The 20,904-nt window shown below is 39.1% G+C and overlaps 1 protein-coding gene across 6 annotated transcripts in view; it reads left to right on the top strand.

Annotated features, from left to right (window-relative positions):
- The window catches only part of DENND1A (DENN domain containing 1A), a 191,089-nt gene extending 170,430 nt beyond the window's left edge, over positions 1 to 20,659 (top strand). Inside the window, exons 20-24 of one of the 6 annotated variants that reach the window (XM_084298878.1) lie at positions 1,420 to 1,476; positions 5,920 to 6,008; positions 13,657 to 13,785; positions 15,929 to 16,184; positions 17,075 to 20,659. In XM_084298878.1, coding sequence (XP_084155004.1) covers positions 1,420 to 1,476; positions 5,920 to 6,008; positions 13,657 to 13,785; positions 15,929 to 16,184; positions 17,075 to 18,397 — 1,854 coding nt within the window. In that variant the 3' untranslated portion in view covers positions 18,398 to 20,659. Of the gene's footprint in view, positions 1 to 1,416; positions 1,477 to 5,919; positions 6,009 to 13,656; positions 13,786 to 15,928; positions 16,185 to 17,074 lie in introns of all 6 variants that reach the window. The other 5 variants (XM_084298877.1, XM_084298879.1, XM_084298881.1 and 2 more) reach the window with 5 other exon arrangements.
- The last annotated feature ends 245 nt before the right edge of the window (positions 20,660 to 20,904 follow it).

Below are 20,904 nucleotides of genomic sequence, written 5' to 3'. Positions count from 1 at the left end.
GCAGTCTGGCAGTCCTCCAGTGACACACAGGGACGAATGAACCAATGGATGCAAATTATAACTTAATGGGAAATTTGAAAGGAAAGTCTGAAGAGATGCAAGAAGAGCCTGAAAATGGTGTGGTAGGTTGGAGTTGAACCATTACACAGCATGAGGGTATTGAAAGGGAACGTGTGTCAGTCTAGAATAAAGACTATGCTAGTAAGAAGTTTAAAACTGCTGAGATTTGAATCTGGAATCTTTTTTGAGAGAGAAATAGAGTAATCTGTGTAAGCTTTCTTGTTATGTCTGAAGAACCTGCCTGCTGCTGCCAGTTCCTTTTCCTTCTCTGTATGGCTGATGGGCTTTTGTCCATGGAATGCGCCCTGCGCTGGGGCCAGCGATGGATGCGGTCTTTGTTATCCGGTCGCAGGCATTCAGAGGAATTCCCGTGTGCTCCTTGCTGAGGGCTCTACTTCTCACTTTAAGTGCTAATATGTGTACACAAGCTGCCACAGAAAAGACATTAACTTTGATCTTGTTTTCACTATCAAAGTTGTACTTTAGGATGATTTTATTTAGAATCTCATTAATTATCAGTGGGTTCCTTGTCTAACAGAGTATACCTTAAGATACCATCTGTGTGAGGAGAGTCATGCTGCTGGCTCAGTCAAAAGCAAGTGAATTGGAATGGCTCCAGCACCATTACAAAGCAATGAGTTGGCCAACTGCTAATTTTAAAAGTGGGAGACCAAAATAAGCTCCTCAGTGCACTGTTCTGACTTCATTAGAACTGTTGGTGGCTTGGGGGTTTTAGTTTTCTTTACAATGAGTTGTCCGTGAAATGTTTGTTGTTTTTTTTTTTTTTTTACAATGCATGTACACACTTTGCTCTAGGCAATTTACACTTTGATCCACTACAGTTAGTGTATGGAAGGTTTAAGTGACTTAGAGTTTTTCCATGTGCTCTTAAATATATCTTTGCTGGTTTGAGGCCTTTAGCATAAGTTTTTGCAAGCACTAAAATTGTGCTTGGGATTTTAGTGAAAGCTTGTTGAATATCCTGCTTTGCTGGATTCTTTCAATTTGTGTAAATGTTGTCTAGAACACTTGGACCTACAGGTTAGAATCCACTTTAAGCATCTTTATTGTTTCAGTAAATGTTGGATGATCTGATCTGGAGTATTTATTGATCGTACTACGTTTGGTGTAATATAGCCTATGTCGAGGAGGCAGATAGAGCTACCAGTCCTATTGTGACACTTTGTAGGTCATGAGATTGTCATTATTATGAAAATAATTGCATTTTGTGAGGTGAGTATGAAGCTAAGGTAAATCACATTGTCCACTTGAACTGCTTTTGCCACAAAATCAGAGGTGTTTTCATGTAGGTGACTATTTAATTTACGTATGACTTAAGTTTCCACTTTGATACAGCAGCAAAGACTCCGTCCGCCTCGGCCACCGCCTCCAAAGATACAGCGTTCATCTAGGCCCGTGAGTAGCTGGTAGTTTTGTTTCACTGCCACAGCTTAACACTGCCTGAATTGCTCTCTTAGTAGCATTACTAAACCTTGGTAGTTTGGATTGTCAAACTTTGCAAAAAGGCAATGTGTAAATTTTGCACCTAAACTCCCTTCTTCTCTGCTGCGGCACAGCCCTGGGACCTGCATTTATTCTGCTTTTCTTTGACGAGTTCTGCAGCTTTCAGTCAGTTCTGCAGGTAACTGATGCTGCTGTTGCAACGTTTGTTTTTACTTTTGTGGTGTTTTCTTGAACAAAACTCTTGCTAGGCTGGGATAAGTTTTTAGCCAGTGAGTTTTTGAAGACTTGCACTAAACTCAAATATAAAAGGAAGCAGAAGTCTGAAAAGAAAGTATTTATTCTCCACAAGTTCTGCTTTAAAGTATTTTGGGACACTTAATTTTTCTTTCTCCATGGAATAGATGAGTGAACACAGAACACACATAAAAAAAAAAAAAAGGCAAACTTTATTTGGTAGAACATTGGTACAACATTATGGAGGATATACATATATATATTGTTTTCATATAAAATGCAAGCTGGAAGTCTCTTTAATTACATAGAGTAAAAAATGTAGGCACAGCACGTTGGCCTGAGGAAGTGAGTCTTCCATAGAAGGACTACACAGAAATTGTTCTTAGTGCAATACCTGTGTTGGGAAGGAATACCTTATCTAAGCAAGTTTTAATTCAAAGCCATGACTGTAGGCCGATTGTGACACATTAACTGTACCAGATGCTTTTAAGATTGGGGACAGTACTGGGTCTGTATTGGTGACTTTTTTATTAGTACAAGAACGTGGTATCATTTCGGAGGTGTGTTGCTTTTGCAACAGCCTTGAAAGGTATTTGTTTCTATTCAGGACTTCAGTTTCATTAATATAATTTCACCAAAAAGCACATAGACCTCACTCCTTGCTTCCTAACGCATAAATGTACACACATAGGAAAAAGAGAGATGCAAGTTTTCAAATCTAATCTTGCTAAAACTTGTTAAAAATGTGTAGTTTTGGATGAGCAGGCAACTGGTTAACAAGTGCACTTGGGTGTGTGTAAACTTTTGATCTTTGGTGCATGTTCCTACATTACATTTCAATGGCATGTTTTTCTTTTCCTCCCTCTTTTTAACTCTGGGTGTTTAGCTTAACAGAGTCATTGTTATGGATTCCTGCACTGAAGATTTCTGTTTTCTGTGTTTAAAAGGTAGCATTGACTATGCTTATATGTGTTCTCTTAAATGTAATTGGTGTGGGAGGCCCTCCAAGATTCATTACACTGGGAACAAACCTTCCCTGGTACTAAGGAGTCCTCTTGTTTTGTGCTTGGCAGGTGAAGCCCCACGAGGGCTCATTGCAATTTCTCTGTACAAAAGTTGCTGAACAGTATTGTTCAGATAGAGTGTTTGCTACGCGAATGTCTTGCTAAGACTGTTTAATCTCCCAGCTGTAGTGCGTTAATAGTCCTCACTATGATGTGTTTGTGTCAACTGTCTTTGTTCTCAATGTGACTGATAAAAGGTTGGAAATGTAATAATAAAAGCTCCTGTTGCATTCATCTAGCCATGTCAGTAAGTGGAACAGAAATGCATCATTCATCAAGAGGAAATTCAAGACAAATATAAACAAGTGTAATCAGTCCCAAAATATGCTTGTATCAAACTTACCTAAATTTGTTGTTGTTCAGAACTGTTATTTGCCTTTTATTGATGAAATACATTTTTGTGTGTGTAAATAATACTGTGAGCAGGCTGCTTTTTACCTGTCTTAGTCTTGGCATATATTACAGAGGTGGGTATTGTCAAGTAATTCATCCCAGCCTTTTACAGAAAGCCTTGAATCAGGAGGCACGGTCTCTCTGCTCTTCCAACCAAGTCCACGTAATACCAGAATTGCTGAGAAATGCTTACAGTTCTCAGGCTGTATCTGTTCTGAGAAGGAATCCATGGGTACTGGACCTTGCAATATGAGTCATTACTAATAGTGAGAACAAAAACACAAACCAAAGAAAGGTTAAAGAAGCAGAACAGATATGTTCTTTACGTTCTGCTGCTTTGGAGATGAATTGTAGTGATACTGTGAAAGGCTTATAGTTCTTAGAGAACTGTTTAAATTAATAGCGGCTATTTGGAAACTTCATTCAGTTAGAAAAAGTTAAAATATGGTAATTATTCATAAAGTTGATGGGGACAGTAATAAGCACATTTAACCCTGTACTGGATGTTTACCTTTATTCTCTAGGCTCTGTGCTCATGTAATTGGATTTCTTTTCTACTTTTGGATTTGATATGCATTTAACACTGCCTATTTATCTAAATAAGGCTCAAAATCCAGAAAGGAGTTGGCTTGATTCCTGGCTTTTCCCTGCAGTTCCCCATGAACAATGCTGTAAATCCTACTTAGCATGTCACCCTGCACTTTACTGGTCTGGTGGCCCCATGGAGCCATCCAAAACTCTCATCTCTTCCCCTCATCACCATCACTCCCCCAGGGTACCACCAAAAGGTGAAAGTGTTCACAGCATGATGACAAGCCAGCTTTATACACCATCTTCCAGCTCAGATTTAATTAAACAGATTTCTTTCTTCCTCTCTTCTCCTTCTTGCTCTCTTCTCCCCCCAGTTCCTCTTGCTTTTCTCCCCCCACCCTTGCACACACTCTCTCTCCATTGCTCACTCTCTCTGTTTTATCAGCCCTAATGAAGCAGTATTCTTCATCGATCCTGCTGATTGCCAGCCCATTCCTTTTGTTTGTTGGCACCGAGCCATTCAGCCGCACTCTGACAGCTCAGCTCGTCTAATTAGCTCTGTTGTTCTTTTCCCCATGTTTCACCACGTTGCAAGTTCAGTTGAAGTTGCCACAAACTTAATCCTTCCATTCCTGCCATAAATTCACATTCTTAAGCTGTCTTTATTGTAGAGAGGAACAGCCTTGTGTGGGGAGTGATCTTCAAGACCTTAACATCTGACCTTTGTATAAACTCTGTTTCCTAAGAAATAGTGGCAATACATCTCTGGATTTCTTCATCATATCTGCTGTACACCATTTCCTTTGAAATGAAAATTCAATACAATAATCCTGCTATTATCTTCTGCATACTGTCGTGTAGTGCAGAATCACTGCACACAGTTCAGTGTTTTTTTCCTAGCAAGAAAATTTGAGCTCTACGTTCCTTAAAGCACTGAGAAAACAAAACAAAACAAAAACACACACACACAAAAAAAAACCTACCTTGCAGAGGTGGTGGGAAGCCCATATCAGTGCTATGATTGCAAACAAATTCATCACTCATACAAAGACTGCTCTGGTTGTAGGCCTTTAACAACTTCCTTTATATTGTGGCTATTAAAGAGAGCATAAGCCCAGGAGGGCAGAAGTTGAGTTGTATTCCTGAGTTTATTTGAGGGCTTTGGGGATTCCTTTTGGTTAGCATTCAGTTAAGCCAAAGTCAGATTCCATTACAGGGAGGATAGTACTTCCTTAACAAAAACTGGAAAGCTTGTTTGTACAGCCTCACCCTGATGCTCCAAGTGTTCATTGCCACATTGGACACAAAGGGATAAATTCATCAACAGCATTTCTCGTTAGTATAGGTAGGCACATGCATAAATTTGCCTATATAGTGATGGTGTGTGCTTATTCCTTTCCTTGAAGTGAAACTTGTTTGCTTGTGGAGTTAATACGGGTGAATTAAGCTTGTTTTTTGAACATCAGAAGATGATGGATATGTTACTTAAGATTGGATTGGCAGCAACATCACCTTCTACAGAAAACCTTTGTATTTTATTACAGACAAGAAAAAGATACACTAATATATCATCAGTGATGACAATGATAATATGTCTGGCAAGGTTTTCTGTTCAGCCTGCTGAAGGGAACCAATTTTTTTGTGAAATATTATTGTAACATTTACTCCAAGTACATTTTTTTCAGTGCTTACTTACACAGAAGTCTTTACCTGAGGAGTTGGCTTCCTATGAACACGTGGACAAAAGGATCAGGACGTCAGATTTGAACTCCAGTTTCCAATAATGTGCAAAAACACACAGTGCTTTCCATTTTTACACTATCAACTAACTGTTTAGGTGAAGCTTACATTTAGGGAAACCTTCGTATCAGAAAATTAGCCAGTACCAAGCAGGACAGTGGAGCAAATTTTCATTGAATGGCTAAGTGTATGTGTTTCACTTGCAACTCAAAAGCATGGGTTTTTGACTTTTTAACAAGTTGTGGATCACCGTAGTTTATATTCAAACTGATTCATTTGTAACATGGTTGTAGCAGAAAAGTTTAAAATTAATTCCAAATGGAAGATACCTTTAAAATAATGGTGGTTATGCATATTTTGCCATTTATGTCTATTATATGATCAACTTTTGCAGTATTTAATGAAGTGTCTTCTGTGTGTGTGTATGTAATAGGTTCGTCCTCCAAGACCTCATGTTGTTAAGAGACCCAAGAGCAACATTGCTGTGGAAGGACGAAGGACTTCAGTTTCTAGTCCAGAACAGTAAGTAATTACATACTTTGCAGCTCTGCTTTTCTCTAGTTGTTGCAGTGGTATTAATAGACAGTACATTCAAAACTAATAATAATAATATTTTTTAACGATAAAAAGCTTTGTTTAGAATTTTTGGAGGAGGAATGAGGAAGCGTGCAGTAGTACTTTCCAAACGTCCAGTGTTGAGGCAGTGCAGCCTTAGCACAGGAAATCCCACTGGAACTGGACTACAGGGCCATGAGATTGTTGCACTGATCTAATCTGTCACAGAGATTGCCTTGTCATTCAACTCTTAACTGCAGCATAAAGTGATGCATATGTCATAGACACTTTGCAGTACTTGCTTATGTCCCAGTCTGTGATGGCTTTATTCTCAGGAAAGTGAAATGCTTTAGCTGGTGCCCAAGACTATAGGATAACTGCTGTATCTGAAGGTACTCAAATCCCATAAAAAGAAAAACGGTTTACTTCTTTTGATCACAGCTTTTTTCCACACATGTACCACTACTGTCACCACTGTATATAAGGGAAAAAGAGGTGAAGGTTGGACATTTCTCCATCCTCATCCCCCTCCAAGTTATATGCATGGCTGAGTTTTCTCCCAGTCATTTTAGGATATGGGAAGTGGGATTATGGCTTTTAGATAAAAATGGTCACTTTAAATCCTACAGGTGCATTTATTCATTTTATAGTGGAATTTGGTTGCCCTCTTGTGGAATAGATTGCAAATCCTGCAAAAGGGCTCGTGCTTTTACAGGGTGCTAGTTGTCCCTACACAAAGATTAAAGGTTTTTTTAAAATATTTTTTTTCTTAATGTATAATACAATGACTTGCTGCATGGCTGATATACTAGGTGTAATCTTGGTTTTAATTCAGCTGTTTTCATGGGCTATGAACTTTTTGTTTTGTAAAAATGATTGGTACCAAAGATAAGATGATTCTTTATAGCTATAAATTGACTTACTATTCTTAATGATCATTTTAAGTATCTAACTGTGTACTTAAAAGATCATGTAAATGGCTTACCTAAGAAATAACTTGAGGCCAGTGCCTTTGAAATAGGTAAGGACTCACTAATTCTACTTTCTTTCCTTGGTGATTATTTAAATTGATACTTTGAATAAGTGAAACATTTTTTAAATAGTAATAAAAGATTATCATGAGGTTTTCCAAGAACTTTTATTTTCTGTTCCTCCTGGTCCTGACCTGAAAATGTGCCAGTTGTTTTATCTTAAAAAATAAAAATTAAAAAACAAACAAAAAAAAAAAAAAAACATAGTAACATTTTTTCTCTCTAGGATAATCATAGAATGAATGAAAACACTAGTTTATATTTTTGTTGTTGTTACTTGGTAGCATTCTTACTGCAGATCAGAGGAGATTCGGTGAAAGCAGTGACATTGCTGAGAGGGTGCTTTTCTTGACCTAAACTTGACAAAAATCTTTTGCTTAATTGCACTGATTCAAAAGTTAATTATTAGCTAGTTATGCTCAGGTGCTCGTATGTGGGATCTGTTTGTGAGAAGCTTCCGCTCAAGGAGAAGTTCCTTTTTATATTTAAAACTAAGGCTATCTTTTTGGTCTTGAATGATTGAAAATGAAAGCTTCGGGGACATTTCTCAGGATAGCAGATTCGGTAGCTCAGACTGTGACTTGCGTCCTCCCGCCGGCTGGTGGAGACATCCCCGGGGCAGGGTGGCACTAACCGCTGCGCAAGCCTCCACAGGAGCGAGCTCATTTTGGTGCAGCCTGTTTTCCGTTTGTGATGTTGCATGTCATCTGAAAAGTAAACTGTCACGTAGGTGTCCTTTCAGTTGTTACATTCATTAATGCATTTCTTATATTATTAGGAAATATGTATCTTAGCTTACATGAGTTAATTTTTTTAATCTATCCAAAAAAGCAGCGCGGTTTTCGTTGCGTTGTGTGCTCGTTTTCTAGTCAAACTTAAAACACAGCACAGTGGGAGCAGTGACTCCAAAGGACACACAAATGTCAAATTTAATGACAAATTGTCATTAAATGTAAAATATATAATTTCTTTTTATTATTATTATTATTTTAGTTGTAAAGTAACAGGAAGAATTTGCAGATGAGAGCTCAGAAAATGCTGGATTACTACCTAGGGAAATACTAAGCATGTGGGACATATCTCCTTAAACATAAATTAGTTGTTCACAGAAATAAGGTATTGCATTTTTAGCAGATAGACAGCTTTTTGAGAGCTCTTTTTTACACCACAGCAAGATTTCCTATTAAATGTCGAATAGGCTTCCAGAGTGCTCTAGGATCTGTCTTCTGTAAGTACTGACTAGCTGGCGTCCAGGGCATGCGGAGTAGGAGGAAATTAAAATAGGAAATCAGAGGGTCAGGCTTACAATTAACAGCATGTCAAAAGGCTCTTGGGCTGGCTAAACCCATGTCAGTGCTGCAGCAGTTCATTATGGCTTTCCAGAACTCGTGTAGGACTTAGTAGAGAAGCTAATGGCTTTCCCTTATATCATATGAATGAAAATAGGCTGCAGTGCAATAGTGGGTTATTACACTGAATTTAGTATGAAATCAGCATGATGGCTGTGTTAAATGATACAGGCTCATAAAGCCCATTAAATTCCAGTTGTTGTAACCAGGCTCTTGAAGCTCTGCCACACAGAACTTGTGTATGGTAAAGGTTTACTATGGCATCACTGCAAGCAAGGATCTCTACTTAGAAAAAAAAAAGCTAAACCAGCAAGTACCTATTTGAACAAGGGTGGCTGGAATCAAAAAGCAAATACCATAGGGTATAGGAGATAGACTTGCTGTGTTGCTGTGGTTCCTCTACCATGAGAAAATTGATGTAGAAAAAGCTAGATACGATGAAGGTACTGCCAAGAAAGCAGATGGCCCAGCAAAGGGATAGCAAATGGGAAAGAAATGTGCTGAGAGCAGTCGTGCTTTTTGTACCAGGCCAAGCAAGAACCTTAGCACAGGGTACCCCTTTGGGAGCCCTGGTCCTCTTCCACTTTTCCAATAGGATTGTTTACAAGAAACTTTAATTCTGGAGCTTATTTTTGCCATGTGGTTTGGAGCAAACCTACCGAACGTATGCAGCTTGCCTCTGTAAAGAAATACAGATATATCTGCAGGGGAAATTGGTGAAAACGTACTTATTATTGTGAAATAGGATGATAATGTGAAGTGACTTTGTAGAATCTTGCATCTAGATCTATCAGAGCAGGCAGAGGTGTCATCCAGCTTGTTCCCACTTTAAATTCTTTGTTCCTATTTCCAACTTTCTAGAAAATGTGTACAAAGTTCAGAAAAATTATAAAACAGTTACCTGCCTTTCCTGGACACAGTGATCAAAACCTGTTGTTTCTGTTACCTAATTGAATGATGACTTGTGAGCTTTTTTTTTTTTTTCCCTTTCATTTAAAATTTGCTGTATGCTAATATTTTAGTTTTTCTTGGAATATTCTGCTTCTGTGAAAATTCACAGTATGCAACGTGTCACTTTAAAAATCAAATATTTTAATATTTTTGCTAGCTCACACTCAGGTGTACTGAGTGTTCAGAATGTGCAGGAAGGAATTCCAGCAATGGGTCTATGCTTCGTTCATATTGAATAGTTATTAGGTAATCCCCTCAGTCCCAAGTCTCTTATTTCATACTGGAAAGAAAAAGCCAGTGCATCCAAATCCCTCATTCTCTTCATTTTACTGTCTAAGAGGGACAAATTCCTTAATTCCCCAGAGTTGCTATACAGCTATTCTTTAAAATAAAAAATAAATCCTTCCTCAAATTTGGGAAGCCCATTTTTAGGAGAATAATGACAAGTCCATACTACCCCCTTTGTATCACAATCTCTGTAATCAGGAAAAAGCAAAACAGTTAATAAAATAAACACATTTAATTTTCTCATAACTGAACTATTTTTTAGAATTATTACAGAATTCTTATTAATGCCCAAATCCCATACTCACATTTTCTGTATGTATTTTTTCTATCTCAAGTACATTTAGGTGTCAATTAAATTTGAAATATCTACATTTGTCAGCATTTCATTTTTGGCCAGTGTGATGTGCTGCTGATTTGTCCATGCATCCTGACACATGAAAAAAGCTCCTGAGATGCAGATCTTCCTCATTAAAAAAGAAACCCATACTATCATAATGGTACGCAGAGCCATGGAGCGCATCCCCAGCTTTATTGCACTGTGTTTCTGACATGATATTTAAAAAGGAACAGCCACGGCTGTCAGTACTGTCATATGCTAGTGCTAACCGAAGACATGTTAAACTAAACATTAGAAAGAGATCAGCAAGTCATCTGCATGGTAACTCAGCTAAGAGATTAGGTAGGCAGGAGCTGGTGCAGTCATGTGGAGATGATGAGGGTTGTAGCTGTGACGGACACATCCTTTTTTCCCTCTAAGACTGCAGCAGTGCCTGCCTTGTAGCCGGGCTTGCTGTGACCTGCCTTTTCAGAGACAGCTCTTTGTGTAGGAAATTCTAGCAAGTGGTGGGTGGCAGACTGCAGGAGAGTTGGCGAATTGGGTTAATGAGGGAATAGGTACTTTTTTTGGATTCTACTGCCTCAAGCTAATAAAAAATTTAGACTTGGACAATTTTAGACTGTTCATCCCTTATCTTTGACCAAAATGTTTTTTAGAGCACACTAACAGTGAAACTTATGTGCTTTCTTTTTTCTAATTAGGAGATCCCACTTTCATTTAAGGAGTCTTGCAGCAGCAACAAGAACGTGCATATTAATTAAGGTGCTATAAATGTAATCTTATTGCACTGGTCTGCACTCAAGTGCAACGGATGATTTAGCAAAAAGGATACCGTCTTATTTTTTCATAGCTAGTTCCCAGTTTAGTTAATACATACACACAGACACAATGCATTTGAATGTAGCATAGTCTGAAGGCAAACAAAAGGTATCAAAGGCAACGCTTTAAGGGCAACTGCACCAGTGCATCTCTTACATGCCGCTACCAAACAAAATGTGTCAGCAAGATATGTGGAAATTCAGTATTGCTCTTGATTTCAGGAAAACAATTCTAAATTTGCTTGAATCATGTTAAATATTAACTTATTCTCCTAAGAGGAAAAGACAGTGTGTGTGTATATAAGTTCAAAAACTAAATATTTTAAAAGAATCTTTGATTTCTAAAATCATTTTAGGCTGAGCCATTTGTTAATGTAAATTGAATTTTTGGAGTAATAGCCTTTCTTTTATTAAAAACAACAAAAAAATTTAAAAATTGTTACAGCAAATTTTTCCTAATGCAGTGGCAGCTCCTCACTTTCCCTGGATGCCTATTACAGCACGAGAGGAAAAGAACAGCTATGCAACAGCTTTAATTGAAGTACCACAGACTATGATTTAACACTATCAGCTGCATCTGCTGCCACCACTATTTTAGACTTTTTATTAATTAGCTCTGACCTGATTGTGAATAAACATTTATTCACAGTGGCAGTTTCAGCCCTATTGAGCTGTCGCTTGCAGTGGCCAACTTCTCTTTTTCTTGACCAGATGTTTTGGACTGCATTTCATATCTTTATTATATTGTTATTTGGCAATTGAGACAAAGGAACTAAGAAACAACAAAGGCTGCTTATGAATACAAGAGCAAATAGAGGTAGTTTGTTAGTATGTCTGAACTATAAAGGTGATGAATCAAATTCTTTCTCTTTTTGTCTCTGCTATTGGTCCTGTTCTGATTTCAGCATATCCTCCTCTTACAGGGGATACACATAGTGATGAGAGATATTAGCGTCGTTCTACCTTCTTTACAGGATCAGGACATATCCTTTGTTCCACATGATGAGCCTGACTCTGCTTATTCTGAAATAATGAACTTTACTGTGGACCTCAGTAGTAGCAAAATTAGGTTCCTATCTCAATTGTTGTGTGTTGCTTTGTGTCCTTCACGACGTGTGTTTTGATTCACTACAATAGCTAGGATATTCTCAGTGATATGAGGTTGACAAAATAAAGATGTTTGGGAAGAGGCCTCACTTGGGGCAATGTTTGCTTTTATTTGCTAGTGATTTCTTTTCCAGACGTGCAGATGATGGTGCTCTATAGCAACATCCATCAATGTTCATCAGCCTGTAGCTTGGTCCATAAGACGTATGAAAGTGGTTTATAGTGCTGTTGAAAAGAGGTTTTCTCCTCTTTTTTTTTTTTTTTTTTTTCATTTCCACTTGTGCACACTTAAATATGCCAGAATACCATAGAAATGGTGAGAAAAAAATAAAATAAAAACCAAGAGTATTTTCTATTATAAGCACATATAATTTTGACGGCACTACACGTTGTTGTCCTTGAGTTTTAGTAGATAAAAACGCACTGAGCTATGGTGTAGAGTCCTCTGGTTAGTATTGGTAGGGCTCGATGTGCTTTTACTGCTTTCAGTTACTTACAAAGCATTTGTCTTAGTATTTCCTTTGTGGGAATGTACTTTCTCTAAGCTCTTTTGTGATCCAGAGCTTCAGTGTTTCAGAGGGAATAAACAGTGGTTGTTGCTTTGTACTTTACTTAAGATTAGGATATTTTAGTGTTACAAATGAGGCAGTAATTGCTATTAATTTCTTCACACTTTTCAGCCTCTTGGTTCCAGTGTATTTCCATTTAAGTACCTTGCTCCTGTGCTCTTTCCTATTCTTCTAAAGCTGGTGGTGCATTTAGTTGTTTAAAGCAGTGATAGCTGCTTTAGGGTGAAGGGTAGAAGCTTCTACTTTATATAAAAAAATAGTAATTCACTGGTTTTAAGGTTAAAGCAAAGTGAAGCACTGGGATAGCTACAATACAGAACAGAAAAATATTTAAAATTTCAGCAATCCTAAAATATTTTTCTTTTACCCCCTAACATTTAGTACATTTACCTGAATAGGCATTCAGAGTTACTTTTACACTCAAGAATTTCGCCATTGTCTTCATGAGGTAGAAGCGCAAATCCTTCAGATCTGACCTCTGTGTATAAAATAAAGATGACTGATAGATTCTTGTCAAAAGTCTGGTGAAATGGTTGGGGTTGTTTTGTTTGTTTTTTATTAGAGTTCAAGTGTGTTTCCAGAAGCACATACGATATCAAATACATACAAGACTGTCCAGCAGCACAGCATGGTGATCTTCCGGATATGCTGGAATTTTTAAGATGATGTTAACGTTTGCCCTTGATCCGTAATACTTGAAGCCTATTATGACCACTCTGTTTGTGTCTCTTTTTTTTTTTTTTTTTTTGGCTTTATTGACCATACTCTTCTATTTGTGCTGCTTAGTCTTCCTTGTCGGTATCCCCAGCTCTTTCCTTCTATTGCATGTTTGATACCAGCCTGAGTGAACAAGTTTATAGAATGCCCAAATCTCTAGAAAATGCAGTGGAGGAATTGCGGGTTTCTGTGTTGGCTTCTTTTGCAACGTGGATCTGATTGCAGGTCCTAGTACCCTTCCCAAGCAGACAATACCCTAGACATTTTTAGAAGAGTTACATTTTCTGCCTTGAAAGTAGAGCTTAACATGAGTCTGCAGAGCTCTTTGCAGTGGCAGTCAGTCACGTTCAGAAATTATTTAGAGCCTACGACTCACTTGGTTTTCTTTCTCCTCTGCAGCTTTGAATGTGACAACTTGGTAACTTACTTTTCTCTCCGTTTCCCCCAGCCTTGTAAAGCCTATGCGACACTATACAGTCTTCCTCTCTGAGGACTCTTCTGATGATGAATTTCAGCAGGAAGAGGATCCTGTCTCTGGCTTCTCTGAAAACTTTTTCTTCTCTGCTCCTTTTGAATGGTCTATCCTTTATTCTTTCATTGTATTAATTCGGTCTTTAAACAATAGTTTTTGCATTGGTCAGGGTGCCTGCTCCTATACTTGGGATTTTGGAAATACTCCTGCAGTCTTTATACAGCACTTGATGAATGTTCCACATTTCTCCTGCTTGTTTGTTTTGGTATTTAGAGGCATGCAAAAGCATACTCCTGCATGAATCAGTATGCAGCAATGCACAGCTTTATTGTTTTCTGTTCAACCCGAGCTGTGTGGGAGGTAACCCTTCCACTTGCCCTTTGTTCCAATGTGCCGCTTGTGTTCCTGTCCAAACCTTCTGCTGCTCTTCCTTGTACAGTGCTAGCTGTGCTTTTTGGATTGTCCTGTGAGCTTTATTTCAGTGCAGTCATCAGCTTTTTCCAGTTTCACTTGCTTGATCCCAGCCTCCCTGTTCTGTCAAGTACTAGATCCCCAGTGACTCAGGGGAGTCGTCATGCAGACGTCCTTCCAACGGTTTAGAGTACAACCTGACCTTAAATTATACAAGAGATAGCAAGTGACTTGTTGAGTTTACTCACTGTATTACTTGTATGCAACCTTTTAATTTGTAAATTGTTGCAGATTGGTAAATTCCCAAACCTTCTTAACTACGTCTTGCCTAGTTTTGAAACACAGTGCTGAGCAGCTCGGCTGTATTGCATCTACAGGATGACTGCCAGTGAGGCCTTACCTCGAGAGAGCTCTCTGGGGTGCTCTGCTCAAATATGCAGTATGAGGTTATTTAGCATGGCTGAATCCGCGTGCACCTCCCTCCACATGACAGTGTATCTGAAAAAGATGCACTGGGGCCCCTGGGCAGACTGGCCAGGGAAACAGGAGCTGACAGGCAACGCTCCTCCTTCTAGCATGGGTGCCTAGGGGAGATGGCTGAGTCCTGCAGCCAAGGCTCACACATACCTGTTTGCAAAGGGCAAGAAAAATGTTCACGCACTCTTGCGTTTAAGATAAGGGAATCCAGGCTACCAAAATGGTTTCTGTGCAAAAAATTCCTCAGGGTTTTGGTATTTTTTGCAGTGTGATCAAATGCTTTGCAGATGAGCACATATAATGTGAGAGACTAAAGACACAACCAAGATTTGCAAGATCACACTCTTCCTGAGGACATGTACCATCAGCTGTCTGTCTTGTACTTGCATTATTATACTCTTCTGTTCCTAGCTGAATGCCTATTTATTTGTTGATGAAGGAAATAAGGACTGTTAAGAAATTTGCATGATATAGATGTGTTATAATAAAATATGGAAAGAAGAGGAGGGTTCTTCCATATTATCTTTGTTTTTGGAGGTCTCACAAATATTTTCTTTTAATTGAAATCTTGTTTAAATGCCACGGTAAATCTGGCTGACAGTCAAATGCCAATCACCACAGATATGTGTGTCACTTCTTGTTATTAATTGGATGTGCATTATGCTGCTGTTCTCTGTACACAGAACTGATATGCAAATCTGCTGTTGTTCATTTTTTTTTTGCTGAGGTATGTGCAAGAAAAGCATGTTGCTAACTTGGCCTTGGCTTTAAATGTAAAATAGGTGTCTTCATAATGAATTGTGTTGTTTCTTGATAAGATGACACCAGTATAATCATTGGAACTCTGCACAGTATTCCCAATTATTGCAGGAAAACACTGAATTATGTTTCAAGCTGAGTTAGCTTGAAACAAGTGAATGTAAGTGCCTGCAGAACATGGAGCAGTTTGTGGTGTGCTTGCTCTGACTTCCTGCCTAGAAGGACTGAGCACAGCAACAGCCATCTGCCTGGGTGGGAAGGGCCAGGCTGTCAAAATGGAGAGCTAGCATCCGGTTATTCCTGCTCGGAGAGACTTGGCTCATCAGTCTGTCTCTAACTGCATAATCACAGCTTTCCTCTGAGTACTTCCCACTTACATCTTTTTCCTTTCTGAAAACTCCTCGAGTGCCAAGTCATCTTTGTATGTCCTGCCCTCAGTCACTTTGTTCACACACCTGCTGTTCACAAGCCACTGTAATTTGCTACCCAAAAACTTTTTGTAAAGCCATCCAACTCCTTGCTAAATACGTGTTTTGGAAAAAAAATATATATATATGAAAAAGACAATTTTAAACTTGATTTCTGTTTTCTTGTCTCATAGGCCTCAGCCATACCGGGCCCTGAAAGAATCTGATAGTGCTGATGGGGAAGAGGCTGTCAGTCCAGAAAAGGCAAAAGAGCCTCTGCCTCCAAGTCCTCTCCTCTCAAGCAACACCACAGAAATCAACCTCCTTGAAGACATTTTCCCTAACTTAGAAGTAGAAACACAGCCTCAGCCTCTCAGCCAGGCTAAGAGCCTGGAAGACCTGCGGACTCCCAAAGAAGAGGGACATCAGCGATGCACGTTTGACTACCAGGTTTGGACAGGTTTTCATATGCCCTGGGGGAATTTGCACAGAACTAGGGCTGTCTGTTTTTGATTATTCTTTGAGAATTATTTTCTTAATATTGGTAAAATTTCCAGCCTTCTGTCCATGTGTTTTGAAATTCATTTCAGAATTAAGAAATTATTGAAATGGGCCTCAGTTATAAAACAGTAACTTTTTTCTCCTAGAACTACAGCCTTTACTTTTAAAGCAGAAAATACTTGTGTATTCCTCTGAATGTTTTTTCGTATGGCTATCACACGTTGTTATCTTTGAAGCTGATGCTCAAAAGTGAGAAGAAATAGAAGGGAATTTTCAGGTCTCCTTGAAACTGCATGTTTTTAATGACCTTATTTTGATGTGGACATTTTGGTGTAGGTATCAGCTGAACAAAATAGATTGTTGAAGAGGAATGTTCTTTATGAAGAACATCACTGAATATATGCATCTGAGAAAGTGACAAACTAAAGCAGACTAAGAGATATTCATGTGACATGAAAGAAAAGGATGTAATTTCTACCTTAAAATAATATTTAATTTTGTGTTGCATCGCTTCACGTATTTCATTTGACTGCTTTTTCTATACAACAATTAAACGTTCGCCAGTTTGGTACCTTAGATATAGCTGCATACTCCTTACGTGGCTCTCAAGAGATGCCACAAGATATCACAGCTGAACAACTCATTAGAGGCAAAGCTGGAATTAAAACTGCAGAGTCCTGCTTCTGCTTTCCTGTTTGTCCCTCTGGACTGCATGCAATTGTTCCTCTCCTTCTAGTGTTCACACTCTGCAGACAGATCCTCCTCCGCTCATAGCCTGTCGTCACTTTATGATCAGTGTTTTGAGAAGATCTGTGAAAGCTAACATTGTTTTCTTGCAGAGAATGGAACTTGGTGTTGCCGAGAGGAACAGGATTGTACCACCCATGAAGCTGTCTCACCCTTACAACAAGCTGTGGAGCATGGGTCACGATGATATGGCTATTCCTACCAAGTATTCCCAAAGCTCACCAGAACGACCCCTGACTGCACTTGGTAACATGCCGCCAATCACAAGGAGACCCCGGAGCAGAGACAGCATTCTGGCTCCTGTGGAAAAGGATGAATCAAATCCTGCCACTCGAGGGAATATCACCATTCCTAGGCCACAGGGAAGAAAGACTCCTGAACTGGGGATAGTGCCACCACCGCCAGCACCCAGGGCTTCCAAGCATCAGATTCCAGCCGGGCCAACAGAAACTCTAACCGCCCACACTACAGGACGTAGCCATTTGGTTTCAGATCTTATCCCAGAGCCCTTCGGAGCTGGTAGGGTGTCCTTAGACCCTGAAGTCCAGCAGTCTGTGAATTATTCCTCTCATTCATCTCAGCTTTTGTCCAGTGCTAGCAGCACTACAGAGATGCTCCAACCCGTCAAGGTGAAGACAGACAATACTGGTAATGAAAGTGACTACCTTCTTAACCTGCTGGATCCATTAAAAACAGCCAGCTGGCAAAGCAGTGGCCCACAGCAAGGCTCCTGCAGCCTGCAGAGCTCAGCCACTCCACCTTCTGGAGCGGGCTTTGCCTCAGTGGCAAGTGACTTTGTGCCTCCTCCAGCTGCACCATTTGTCCAGTCACTCAGTTATCCTTCCCCAGCGCTGCCACCTTTTTTACAGGCATCTCCTAATCCATTTACACAAACAGTGCCAGGAGCCCTGTCAGTGTCTCTTGTTAGACCCCCAAGGGGCTCTTTCACCCCCACCTTAGGTCATGCGTATAGCTCTAGCTTCATAACACCTAATTCTGGTTTCTACCCACCACAAAGACCTCAGCCAAACATTTCAACATTGTCCATGCCAAACTTGTTTAGCCAGGCTCCAGCTATGGCACAAGCTAGCTCCTTATTGCTGCAGAGCCACAGTGCTTCTCCAGCAAGCTCTCTACAGCCAGCATGTTTAAGTGGTCCTTCTAAATCCAGAACATTACAGGTGGGCAAGTCCAGTTCCAAGGTAGATACCAAGCAAGTACTAGCTCTTCTGTCTAATGAACCTCCTTTGATCCCTTCCAGGCCAGCTAAGGGTTTAGAGTCAATGTTACAATCCTCAAAATCTGAGGAGACAAAAGATCCATTTGAAGATTTGTTAAAAAAGACAAAGCAAGATGTGTCATCCACACCAGGTAAGGTTGAACAGCTCAGAAAGCAATGGGAAACCTTTGAGTAGTGTTCCTGATGATGGCCTTTTGATGTCCCTTTGGAATTGACAGAGATTTTGTTTTTTTGAGCCAGCATAAAACCAAGCATTTCTTTTATGGAAGTCTGAGCCAGGATGGCTGCAGGACCATCACCATGCTGCAATTCCCATGATTGCTTTTTGCCCAGAGTTTGTTTTGCTGGGGAGTTCCCACGTTGTCCTCATCCCTGCAACTGTTTTCTTACTTTCTGCCACTGAAAACCCCCATGACTTTTGCACTGACCAAAGCATGAAGGTAGTTGGGTTTTGGTTGATTTGGTTTGGTTTTCCACACGTAGCTTTTCACAATACTACTGATGCAGAAGTTACACCTGCCCTTTATTTTCAGTCCTTAGCACAGCCGGGAGCATGACATAGCACATTGTACTTGTGTTTTCTTGCTGCCTGTGTGAATGATGTTCAGTTCAGTTTTTCCTGTGTTGCTTATATGGCTGTATTTTCCTTTCACATGTAAAGTGCAGCAAACAAACCAGATTTGTGGACTGCACTGAGTTAATCCATAAGGCTTAGCCTGACCGAGTTTGTCCTCTCTTAGAAGACTGATGTTCATCTAGGTCATACTGTTGGGTGAGCTTTTGTTGCATTTTTTTTTTATTTCCCTCCCCCAGTAAACTTGACACTGAGAGGTACCAGAGACCTCTCTGGTGCAGAATTTTCGTAATTCCTTGTTGCAACAAAACCATAGCACAGAGCAGTTGCTCAGGGTTTGGTCCTGCATCTCTGTTGGGAAACCGGAAACACCAGCAATTGATTTTCTTTTATTGTTGTTTATAGTTTGTTTTCTTTTTTTGTTAAATACATCAGAAAATAGAGTCCATGAAAAGTATCCTAGTTCTTATGTATGTATATGTTAATATTATATATAAATATTATACATGGCAGTATATGAATGGGATGTAACAATATCTTACTTGATTATTAAAAAAAAAAAAAGAGAGAGAGAGAGAAAAAATGGGGTATAAAAGTCCCTGGCTCATGAATTGAAGTTAAAAGCATACTGACAGGATGTCCAAGTGCAGAGAGATTAAAGCCACAGTGCTTGTCTGCACAGACAGAAATAAGACCCCAAGTAGAGCTAAGTGATGTAATGCTGGAAGGCCAACGCATGGCAGCTGCCTGTCACTGCTGGACTTCAGAAGTGCTAACTGCTACCTTTAAGAAATGGGATTTCATTCTGGTCTGCAAGGCTCTCCACTCCTTCAGTCTGTCTTAAAACCCACGATCTTTATCCTGCTTTTGATGAGAACAGTTTTCTGGGCTAACGAGACATTAACTGGACCGTGAAATGGACTGCGAGGTCACAAAGTACAAAAATGCAACAAGAAGGTTAAAGGGTACGTTCATTCTGATTTTCTAAGACACTTCTGTGGCAATAGTATTCTCAAGAAATTTCATATTAGTCTTAGCAACTCCTTTAAAATTTGCTGTCTTTGCAGTTATCATTTTTGTTTTACTTAAGTGGTGCTTTTTTGTTTTGTTTTGTATTTTGGCACAGTCCAATTTAAAACATGTTACTTCAGAAGACATAATCACATCGCCATTAAGCCTTTGGTAAAGGAAATCATTTTGGACACACGGGGAAAATCTTGTAAAGCTTTATCTGAATTATTTCCAATGTATCTATTTTACTCATATAATCTTGGAGGTTTTCTTACTCTAGTGTATGAAAATGGCTGTCTGTGCGTTTGAGTCTGTGCAATACAAAAGAAAAATATTATCTGAAATGCCAACAGTTTGGGAAAGACCATAGTATTGCATTAATAATACTCTATTTCTGTAAAGCACTGTTACTCTTACGAGCCATTCAGTTGGATTTGTATTTTCTTTTTGTGTTGGAAGACAGATGGTTTTAGTATTGCATAGTAAAATATTTAAAGTCTAAGACAATAGCTCCATTTTATTTTATACAGTTTAGAAAATGAACATTATATATAAATGCAGTCTGTAATTTTCAGATTTCCTTCACTATGAGCTAGATGATAAAACTTTTCCAACTATAACGGATATGTACAAACACCATATAGTTCTGCATATAATGTGTAATTTGAATTTCACATACTTTTTTTCTTTTTTTGTCACACACTGAGGCTATACTCAGTAGGTGTAATACACATGCTTAACTAGATAGGAAAACACTCAGGTAATTCTGTATCACTGCAAATCATTTTCAATTGTTGATTATTTTACTCTTCCCATATTGTATAGTATAATTCCCAAATTAAATATTTTTCAAGTTGCTCTTTTTAGTCAAACAAGCACTCTTGGATTTATTTTAGGTCAGTAGTTTTAAGTGCTTCGTAACTAACGTTTAATATAAATGGCATTAATCACCTTTCATTTTATTTTGAAGGTGGGAAGGGTGGAGGTTGAACAAACCTCTGAGATCAAGGGGTACAAGGCAGCACGATGCTGGAGTTTGTGTCCTTCCTCACCTCCTTGAATAGTCGTCTGTCTTAAACTCAGGAATTCCTGGAACG

Source organism: Netta rufina (genome assembly GCF_964035555.1).
Source record: "Netta rufina genome assembly, chromosome: 20".
In the NCBI taxonomy this organism is placed as follows: Eukaryota; Metazoa; Chordata; class Aves; order Anseriformes; family Anatidae; genus Netta; species Netta rufina.
Note: the sequence above shows the minus strand (reverse complement) of the source record. Positions and strands in the feature narration are given on the sequence as shown.